At 38.0% G+C, this 10337-nt stretch overlaps 1 protein-coding gene and 1 long non-coding RNA gene across 10 annotated transcripts; one reads left to right on the top strand and one right to left on the bottom strand.

Annotated features, from left to right (window-relative positions):
* Positions 1-5120, top strand: LOC118030850 (uncharacterized). Of its 4 annotated transcripts, none has more exons than XR_004684396.2 (5): positions 1-1431; positions 1879-2184; positions 2284-2342; positions 3547-3655; positions 3741-5120. It is a non-coding gene; the product is annotated as an uncharacterized lncRNA (long non-coding RNA). The 4 variants fall into 4 exon arrangements; XR_004684394.2 differs by having other exon boundaries at positions 3464-3655; XR_004684397.2 differs by having other exon boundaries at positions 3257-3655; positions 4631-5120.
* LOC118030849 (B3 domain-containing protein At2g36080) lies at positions 4228-9189 on the bottom strand. 6 transcript variants are annotated; one of them, XM_073409706.1, is made up of 5 exons: positions 8148-9187; positions 7321-7517; positions 6026-6151; positions 4578-5318; positions 4228-4457 (listed from the first exon to the last, which is right to left on the bottom strand). In XM_073409706.1, exons 1-3 carry the CDS (start codon positions 9001-9003, stop codon positions 6101-6103), a joined length of 1104 nt encoding a protein of 367 aa, XP_073265807.1. In that variant the 5' UTR covers positions 9004-9187; the 3' UTR covers positions 4228-4457; positions 4578-5318; positions 6026-6100. The 6 variants fall into 6 exon arrangements, with proteins under 6 accessions (XP_073265807.1, XP_073265805.1, XP_073265808.1 ...); XM_073409704.1 differs by lacking the exon at positions 6026-6151 and having other exon boundaries at positions 4578-5937; positions 8148-9189; XM_073409707.1 differs by lacking the exon at positions 6026-6151.
* Between the last annotated feature and the right edge of the window lie 1148 nt (positions 9190-10337).

The raw sequence follows: 10337 nt of genomic DNA, 5'->3' as shown, positions 1-10337 counted from the left end.
GACATCGTGTTTATTTTTAAACTGCAGTGGTAGCCATCGTGATCTTCCTTCAACTTGACAAGCAGAGAGAGAGAGAGCAGTTGAGTGAGTGTAGAGAAGAAAGAGAGAAAATGAAATGAGTCTGCAAATGTGTAACATTCGATTTTAAAGAAATAGCTGGTTGAATGGGATAGATATTGGTCCTCACCCTAATGATTATATACACAACATAACCTGAAGCCCAATGGTGGAGCTGCTCAACCGAAACACTCCTCTGTTTTTCAACATCTTGGGTCACTTCCCCCCCTCTTTCTCTTCCACTTTGGGGGGATTTTTAGTTAACAAGTATTACCAAATGGTTTTGGTTTAGTTGTCGGAATCATTTAGCATACTTCTTGTTTGTGCATGCTTATGTACTGTTTGAAGTAATGTTATTTTGAAATTGTTAACATTTGGAGGCTTTTGTTAATTTTTTTGGCTTTTCTTTTGGTTAATTTGGAAATTGGTATTCAATGCTTGCTTTGGATAATAGGGAACCCAATTAATTCTATTGGAATATCTACTTGCTATGTCTTACTGCCTTTAGAATTATGTGAGGTGCCTTTTGGGGAGTTGAATTTGTGAGCTGTCAGTGCAGGCATTGAATCCAATGAGATATTGTTGACGATGAACTTGCAGACTATTTAGTAGGGGTGGGTCTGAGATACAGATGATGCAACCACCTTTCAGAAAGAAGGAAGCTATAGCCATTTGCATCTCTGGTACCCGGTGGTTTTTTGGCTCGTGACCTTTGCTATTTGGATTCTGTGCCATAAAAAAATCTTTTTTCTGTGATGTTGATCTCTGATTTTTCTAGCATTGCGCACACCATTATAACAAGCTGTACTATCTTACTTGGTTTTGCTAAAGACAATGATCGAAAGACTAATCCTCCCTTGTGTAGTATTGAGTTTTTAACATTTCTATTCCTTATAGTCATTCCATTCTAGTTATGATTGTTTTCTTCGAGTGAGGTCCTTTTTATCCCTCTACATGTTTTCATTCTTTTCTGAACCTCCGATTTGTTGCAATATATTCTGACTTTGTCTAATAGTCTTTTTTTTTCCTTAATGCAAATGAAATTAACAGCGGTGGATGATGCAAGGGGAGGTATGGAGACTCTATGGCCTGCTTTAGCTTTACAACTGGTTTACATGACAAGAGCTTTGCATTTAGAGATGCTCTTAAAAGTTTTATACAAGGATATCAGGAATTAAGGTGTTCAGCAGGTCATGGAAATGAAAGAAGAATCTAATACTCAATCGAGGGCAATGCTTCCAAGAAATCTACTTGAGCCAATATTCCAGTGTGGTGATTCAAGTTTTTCTCCTGAGCATCAACCATGGACAAAACCCGTAGAGCTTTGGTACAACTTAACTTTTGAAAAAAAGTTACTATTCTTGTGAAAAGAGTGTAAGAAAAGTTTCTAACATGCTCTATCCCATTTAAGGGTTCTATTTGTACATTAAGACTATTAATATATTGAATCTTTTGTATTTGTACCATATGGAGACGGACATACCATAGACAATGCTGACTGCATTATCAAGTTGATTTGGCTTTATTACATTGTATGGTTTTAGCATTCTTGATGGTTAACCTTGTAACTTTTTGAGTCATTTCTTGCATCTGATTTTTATGGATGACCAGAAAGACCACGATTTGTGAATACAGAAGCATGTAGTGTGGAAGGTTGTGACTCTTTTCTTTCTTTTTCCATTCTGGGACAATGGGCATATTACCAGCTATTCCATCCTGGTATCTGCCCATCTATACAATTGATTATATATAGGGAATATCCTTGCAGCAGTTTTCTTTTCTAACAGTCTTTCTAGCATTGTTGCTGCTTTCATTTTGCAGCTTCTGTTGGTACCAGCACTGTGTAGTATGGTTCAGCAACCAACCTGGTCGAATATTTTGGTTCCACTCATTTGAAATGGAATTGGGGATTATTTCTAGCAAGAAATATATCGGGGAATTGATGTTTGGTTGGCCGACAAGTCAAGTTTATGCAAAGCTTGGTCTTTTGAGGTCTAAATCTCAACATTTTGACCTAAAAATGGTGATTTCTCGATAAAGGGGATACAAGCAACAAGATCCTGGAATCACACACTTAATGTAAACTGAGCATGGTGCTTCTCTCATCTCTATTGAAAGGGAAGCAATGTAAGATATACTTTTGTTCCATCTGCCTTTTTAATTTTCCTCCCTTTTCAGTGCTCTTTTTTTGCCCTCTAAATTTTCTTCTACTTTCTCTGCTAAAAGGCTGAGGATCATGGGAGTGCAGAAGCATCCAAGAAGCTACTATTGAATGTAAAGAAAAGGTGGCAATTCCTGCTCTTGCTTGTCTTATGTAGGCTATTATTTGAGAACATGCATTCCATCAGTATGCACCATCATAGAATGATTAAACTTTTGTGGTGTATCTTGTCAATATGCTTTTAATTATCTGGTACAGTTAGGATCATTCCCTGCCATACACTAGGTTTCTTTCGGCAGACTTTCAAGTCAAATCATCTCAGACTGATCCAGCATGGTATTTTTTTTAGCTTTTGGAGAATTTGGTGGTGGCAGAATATTTGGCTCATATGGCACAAGTGTGAAAACATTTAGTGCAATAGATAGGCAGAAAATGAGAAAAGGAGGATTACGCATGATTTGCATAATGTGGAACTAAATAGACTTTAAGGCTCCAGGATAGGAACTTGACTCTTGCTACTGGCCAGTAACCCTACTTTTATTGAATTGGAAAGTTATATTGGGGCGCCAATAGTTCTAGCATAATAGGTCATAGTTTCTATTATGAAGGGACTGTTATGTCGGCATTTTTTCTTCTACTTTTTTTAGTAGGGTTGCACACCCAGCCCCCTTCGTGATGACTGGGGTTTTCTTCGAGGTCTTTTCAAGCACATGGTATCTGCTTTAAGTCTTCTCAGGATGATAATATGATAACTAGTCCTTGACCAATAACTGGCATCTTTCTGCATATCATTGATGGATCCTTGGGCACAATAAATTCATATTTTTCTTGTCTTGCAGCTAACCATTTTCCAAAATTAAGCTGTGTTTGAGTGACTTTTTGGTGACTAGTTGATAAGATTTGTTTTGCTGACTTCTTGGAGTTTTTGTGTTAAAATATATAGTTCTTACCAAATTTAAGGTTCTCATGGCATTTTAGGATGTCTTTGGTGGTGTCAATACTAAATCAACATCCCCATTACTTGTTTTTATTCCTCAGGTTATTGCAAGTTGCTGTTTCCTTTTCTTTTCTTTGTTATGTGTCAAAAGAGGTGAGCTTGAGGTTGATCCAAGAACACCGAAAGCAAAAGCTTGATAAGGAAAAAGCTAAGTGGAATGAAGAAATACTTGCATGATGTTTCTATATTTGAACTGTACTGAGTCATGCATGGTTGTATTATTCTTACATGAAAAATCCATTATACAGGACCAGTCCCTTCATTCCCTTGATTGGCCACTGTCTGAATACCAATGATAACAACACTAATATGGGGGCCATCCCACTTGCAGAGCACTAAACATTGGACACCATCGCTAGCGGAGGTCAATGGTATCTCTCTCATTTGAATCTTAATGGGCCATGATAATCACATGACACCGTTATCGTTCATTCACACAGGTAATGCACATATCTCTGCATATAGTTCTCTTGCAAGTTGTGTTGGGCATGTCATCTCATAAGCCTGTGGTCATTCTCTGCACAGGTTGATCCATTGTCTTTCTCTTGGTACCTAAATTGGTAAAAGCCTTTGTTCACATCTTGGATTAGCCGCAGACACACTAATATCATACATGTTTGAGCCTTAATACTGTTAATGTCTTGAATTTTGCTTGGTTGTAATTGATTTAGTTACTGATTAGGGTACTTGAATAGACCAAGGAAAAAAATCTGTAATCATTTGCCATCAAGGCTGTCCTAGCACGAGGCGTCTTTTCCAAGGGAAAAAGGTATAAAGCATTTAAGTCGTGGAGAATGGGTGCTGTGGACAAAATAAGAAAGTTCAAGGGTGAAAACAAGTCAACCACTACAATGCATGATCTCCTGTTAGTTTGATTCCATGAAGCCTATCACTTGCCTTAGGTTTGCCGGTATAATCATGTTTGGACGGCCCTATCAAGTGATTTCCCTGAACGGTTCCCCATCCATTGTGGCATCGTATCTGGAGCACTTTTCAGCAGTGACTAAGCGTAGAAACTAAAATTTTACAAGATGGAAGATTATATACCCCTCATTTTATTGGAAATACAACTCAACTAGGACTAGTTGATCTTGGTTAGATCTTCTCCTTCTCAACTTTTTACGCATCCTGTGGTAGCTGTTTACTCTCATAATTTGCTCATTTTTTTCTCTGTGCTTCCCATGAGAGCCACCTTGAATGTACGGAATATGCCTAGCATCTGCTTTTGACAGCACATTTGTCCTACAAGCATCAATGATTAGGGGTTGTAAGCAAAAGTGGTGTGAAAAGAATTGGAGGGTATCTCGTCATATCTTTCTAGTGTTTAGCTGAAAAAATAAAGGCATTAGGAAGTAAACATACACAGGACGATAGTTTGAAAAGTGCATTGATGTAGCTTCTGAAATGAACTTTAGGTGAGACGAGGAGGCAAACATACACATATCAACAATAATCATAGCCAGTGTTGGGTGAAGAAGGTAGAAGTCTCTGAAATGAACCTTTGGGGAGATGAGGAAGGTGGCACCCCCTGAGTGCTTTTGATATGGTTAGGTTTATCTTCCAGAGATCAGCAGGGAGAAATATCAAGCCAGTAGATACAAAGTATAGGTAATGTTATAGTAACTTTAAAGAAAGCTTAGCTTGTGATTATACGAGAAGGCAAGGATGGTCCTTCTCTCTTGTAAACTACACTCCACAAGAAGTTATACTTCCACAAAAAAAAAAAAAAAAAAAAAAACTCATTTCTAATCCGAGCCCTGTCAAAAATCAAGATGTAGAAATCTGATAGCTTCTGTATGTAATTGAATCCTTAAGAAAATCTTAGTTAATTTGATACTGAAATTTGAGTCGAGTGTGTGTATAACTGGTAGAGCAAAAGATAGTCGCCTCTGTTTGCGTAATCCATTCATTGGACAAGCAGAATTCTTATAATTAAATTCCCTTTGAAATCTCTCTCTTGCATGTGCTTATAAAACTGTGTGGGTGACTACTTTTTTTAACCTTGTCCTCTTCCACTACTTCTCTGCAACTGAACATGTTCTTGCTACCTTGACGAAATTTGTTACTCCTAGCTTGTTTCTTGTCAGCTCACTCTTGGTCCTTCTGCAACACGTTCAAATCACAATAGAAACTAACATTTCAGAGAATTCTAATAGCATTTCCCCAGACTGCCAATAAATTATAATCCTCAGATTTTGAATGAAGATAGAAAGAAAATTAATATGTCTCTCTTAGCTTCTCAGTATGTAAGCCACAGTGGAGCATGAAAAACAGCTTGGATTGATGTGAAGATTAAAAAAAAATAAACAATGAGAGAGAGAGAGAGAGAGAGGGAGGGAGAAAGAGAGAAGAGTGGGCTAGTATAGTACTGCTGGGCTGCCATCCATCTATTCAAAACCACCCACCCACCGCCATACCCTCCCATTATTATGATAATGAGCAGCTATGAAAAATCTTCAGGCGGAATCTCAACAGTGCCCAAATAGATTCCCACCCCCCGATTTATCAATCGGAAACCGCCCCACAATTTTTTTTTTTTTTTTCCCCGTTGGCGTTTCTGATGTCAGCATTGGCCCTTTTGGGCCCTACCTCCCATCCCCCCCTCCTATCTCTAGTAGTAGTCTTTGTTCAGAGTATATTTTTCCCTCTCCACTCCACTCCGAATCCAGAAATCCCTAATATCCTCCAATTTGCCCCCCTCTACCTGGCTTGAAATGTGCACCTGAAATAGAGGGATATTTCTTCTTTTCTTTAATAAAGAAAATACAAAACAATATACTATATGCTTTTTCATAGTATTATTTTTTGACCTTCTAGTTCCAACTTCCAAGTGGGGGTGGGGGTTTTCAATGACGTCAAATCCAGGGATGTCACATCCACAGATCTTATCCTCGGCGATTTCTCATCCGGTGGACATCTCCGGGGAGAGGGATATCCTGTCACAACACCACCCATTTTTTGAAAAATATGTAAAACCACAACCACTTCAATGTATATAATAAGAATGAAAAAATGGAGCGATTTCTCTTTATCCTTGGTACCTAACTTTACTAACCTAGTTGACGTTCAATTATTTAAAACCATTGAATTGAGACACCCTAAACTATAATTATTATTGTTCTTATTACTATGATTAATGCTTGCTTGGTGTGTAGGGTCTTTTGTTTTTGCAGGTGTGTAAACGGCTTTTTGTTTTTGTGGTTGAAACATGTTTTGTGATTTTTTTGTTTGAAATTAATTTTTTTAATATTTTTTTAATTATTTTTATGTACTGATATCAAAAATAATTTTTAAAATTTTTAAAATATTATTTTTATATATTTTCAAGTATTTATACTTTAAAAAATAACTGTAACTACTTACAAACACTATATAATAATGCTATCTATCATGGACTTTGGTTTAACAACACATGGGATGGATCATTCAAAGTAATAGTGGTTGAAGCTTGAAAAGGGATCTCAATCTTTTATTGGTGGGTGTCGAAGGAAAATAATGGATTTCATCTTTTCAAGCAAGAGAAGAGACCAATTCCAAGACGAACTGTCATTAATTTAGTTAGTTCGGCTTGGTCGGCATGCTTTTTCGTTCCTTGATTCAACTCTATCTAGAAAAAAACACAAACACGATGTCCTTGATGTTGCATGTTTAGGGACCCATTAATTAATTCATTGATTTTAAATTGAAAAATTAATGTTGTGGGCAGCAATAGCAGTTGGATTAATTCTCAAAATTAACGATATTTGAATGATTAAACTGAACATTGTCAATCACGACTTTCATATCCCATTTAATTTGTAGATAATAATAATAATAGTTACTTTCTTTTTAATGCTATTTATTTACTGCTGATTAAAGACCATAGGTAAAGAAATTCTCCTGAGCAACCATACCAATCATGATTCAATTAAAACTAGACTAATGCACTTTGGACACGTGTCGATCTACTTGGCATCACTAATCCTGCAACCCTTTTTATTATATAATAATAATAATCTGTCTCGTGATAAGAAACCGCAAAAAAAGAAATTAACTAGTAAAGAAAATAACATCAGTCACATCTTAATCTTGCATTTCAAGCAAATTATAAGGTCATATGGCTTACCATTTGACCATGAGTGCTGTTTGAAGAATAAGAAGATTGAGAGTAGAATTGCGGGCGGCCTGGACCCAGGCTGGACACAGATGAACCATCAGGTGTTGATGGCTCGGACCCATCAAGCTGGCACTCCAAGTTCACCCCAAATAACCTGAGTCTCTTTGAGTTCCCAAGCGGCGTTGTTAGGTTCTGTGCAATGGACCCTGCAACAATAAATGATGCAAGACCATGTAGCAATCTGGTTCAGCAAAAACAGTAATGTTCCTTTCCACACACCCACAGAGGAAAGAAAAAATAATAAAAATAGGAAAAAAAAAAAAAAGGGATGGTGATCAGTGAAATTAATAAATTTTCTTTTTTCTGGGTGCCAATGTCCATGCGTAAACAAATTCTCCTCCTTTCCTTTTTTGGTTGCTTTTATTGAATGTCTGAAATGCTTGTTTCCCAGAAGCAATGCCCTGAGGAGCAAAAGACCTCTGGTGCTAGCTAGCTAGCTAGCTAATTAAGAGAAGACAGTAAAATGAGTTTCATCATGAGGAGATGGAATCTTCTTTTGCCTTCCAAAAACAAAATACTAACAGATTTCTAAAAATTGTTGTATGCGCATCACACTTATGCAGACACCGGAGAAATCAGCACTAAATAATATATATGACCGATCGGAATCCATCCACATTTCTCCAAACTAATTGGAAGGTGTTTGTCACGCACTTTACACACAGGAAAAAACAAGAAGTTCCTGGAAAATCACCCATTTCAGTACCTGCATGCTTGCCTTCATAAAATGATGAAAGAAGAAACAAAATTAAAATGTAAAGAAGAGTAAAATATACCTGCATGGAGACAGTAAGGTTGGTATGGCACATTAGCAGCTGTCACATTAGCCCCAAGGCCAAGTTGTATATTACTACTAGAAAGATGATGAGGCCCAGAAGATGATGATGAATATATTCCTCTGCTCCACACCCCACCACCACTACCCTGCACCATCACCCCACTGTTACTGCCACTCTCGCCTCTCCTCCTCCACCCTATGAACAATCTGTCACCATCTGTACGGTGTCGTTCAAACAAAACTACATCGCCTGCATCAAGTTGTTTCTCTTTCACATATCTACTCCACCCTTTAGTCAATACATAGCTTTGACTACTGTTCCAATATGAGTACCTGAACTTCCAATACCTGCCGGACTCGTCTTCAAAACTCATTAACAACCCTTTATCCACTGAGTCACCACTAAGTGGAAAGTACTTCTCTGCATGTTGTTTTGGTATTACTAAACGGTTTAGTTTTCCTACATCACTTGGTGTTAAGGGTTTCTCAAACATGGGTTCTTTATCTAGTACTAGTACTTCTTGTTCTTGTTGTGTTTCATCTTGCTGCTGCTGCTGCTGCCGCTGCTCCTGTTCATGGTCTTGATCTTCATCGTCTTCTTCGTTGAGATTGAAATTGAGCGTTGGGTTTTGAGGAAGGAACATGGAAGAGGGTTGTTGAGCTGGATTGTAAGGGTTAAGCCAGGAGTGATGGGGAGGCCAAGAAGAATTGGGGTTTGAAATATTTGGGGGTTTGTTTGGTGTAGAGGAAGACGCGTTTGGGTTTGGTTCCATGATGGGTTGTTGTTGTTGATGTTGCTGTGCCCACCAGCTGAGTGTTTCTTCAAGGTCTGTGGAGAAATGGTTTATAGACATTTGAGAGAGAGAATTTTAGTGTTTTAAAACGCAGAGAGAGAGAGAGAGAGAGAGGTAGTACTATTGAGGAAAGTAGAGGCGTGATGATTATGGGATTGATGTGGGAGCTATTTGATGTAGCTATTAGAGATATGACAATCACTGAGAGAGGGAGAGGGAGAGGGAGAGGGGGGTAGGCATTGTTTTAAGTACGATAGTACTAATACTTTAAGGTTTTGCGTGATGAGCCAAAAAAAAATAAAAAAATCAATCATTATTTTCAGTGTAATTTGATATACTGCCACCCTGGCTAGGCATGTCTTTTGTTCTACAGCCTTTTCTTTTTTCTCTCTGTTATTGATTTTGTTTCTTTTGTGCGTGTTGCTGAAAAATTAGGCAGAAGATGTATCCATCTTGATAGATATAAAAACTACTGAGAAGAGATTGCAGCTGCTGCTGCTGCTGCACACACAGAGGGTGAATAAATAAATCTTTTTGCGTGTCATTAGAAACAACCCATGTTACTCTATTGGCAAACAAATCCTGGTGGGACCAAAATTACGTATGCATATAGTCTGTGTTCGTCCTCTCATCCAACGGCCTGTCTAGCACTTAGTTTCTGCAAATCTTCCCTGATGGCACATGGGATAATTACCCTCCTTCCTGTAACTTCTACAGCAAGAATATCTATCTAGCCATAGTTTTAAGAAGTATCTTGTTTTCAAGTCTTTGGATCTTGTTACATGACTCGGTAGGTTGAGCTTACTTTATATACCCGTACATACCCTGATCTCTACTGCTAAATGCATGGCAAGAGATGAATCAAGTTCATGCATGCTTGTTAGGGGAGCTGATATTTGCACTCCACTAGTGGTTAATTAGCCACACTTCCTTCCGTATGCCTACTCTTTTTCTTAACAAATGGCTGTCATCTCTCTAAAAAAGCATGGAGCTAGGGGCAAAAAAAAAGATGCATTCAATCACAAATCATAGGGTATGTATGAGGATGAAAAAAGAATTGAAAAAACAATATGCATTTGTATGACTGTATTAGCTTAGATGAAACTGGCAAATTTAATCAGAAACCCAACATTGAAAACCTCCAAATCCTTTACTTTTCATGCTTTTGGTATATTTTCTCATATTTCTTCAAGATTTCCCTCAATAGAAAGCGAGTCATCGCGATCCAAGTTGAACGCCACGACCTTCACGCTACAACCTACACCAAGAATGGCCCAAAACCCAACACGCTGTCACAACACCACCGCCCAGCCGCCCAGCCGCCCACACAACCACTGCACAACCATACCCTTACATCAACATCCAAATATTGGTAAGTCCATTGAAAGAGTACG

Source organism: Populus alba, chromosome 6 (genome assembly GCF_005239225.2).
Source record: "Populus alba chromosome 6, ASM523922v2, whole genome shotgun sequence".
Classification (NCBI taxonomy): domain Eukaryota; kingdom Viridiplantae; phylum Streptophyta; class Magnoliopsida; order Malpighiales; family Salicaceae; genus Populus; species Populus alba.
The sequence above is the reverse complement of the archived record's forward strand: the minus strand, read 5'-3'. Positions and strand labels throughout refer to the sequence as shown.

What these genes read in the sequence shown, in the direction of transcription:
- LOC118030849 (XM_073409704.1), bottom strand. Translation starts at nt 9,003, where the DNA reads ATGTCTATAAACCATTTCTCCACAGACCTTGAAGAAACACTCAGCTGG. An exon ending in ACCTTACTGTCTCCATGCAG is followed by an intron (nt 7,518 to 8,147) that starts GTATATTTTACT and finishes TTATTGTTGCAG; the next exon opens with GGTCCATTGCACAGAACCTA. An exon ending in ACAGCACTCATGGTCAAATG is followed by an intron (nt 5,938 to 7,320) that starts GTAAGCCATATG and finishes CCTCTATTTCAG; the next exon opens with GTGCACATTTCAAGCCAGGT.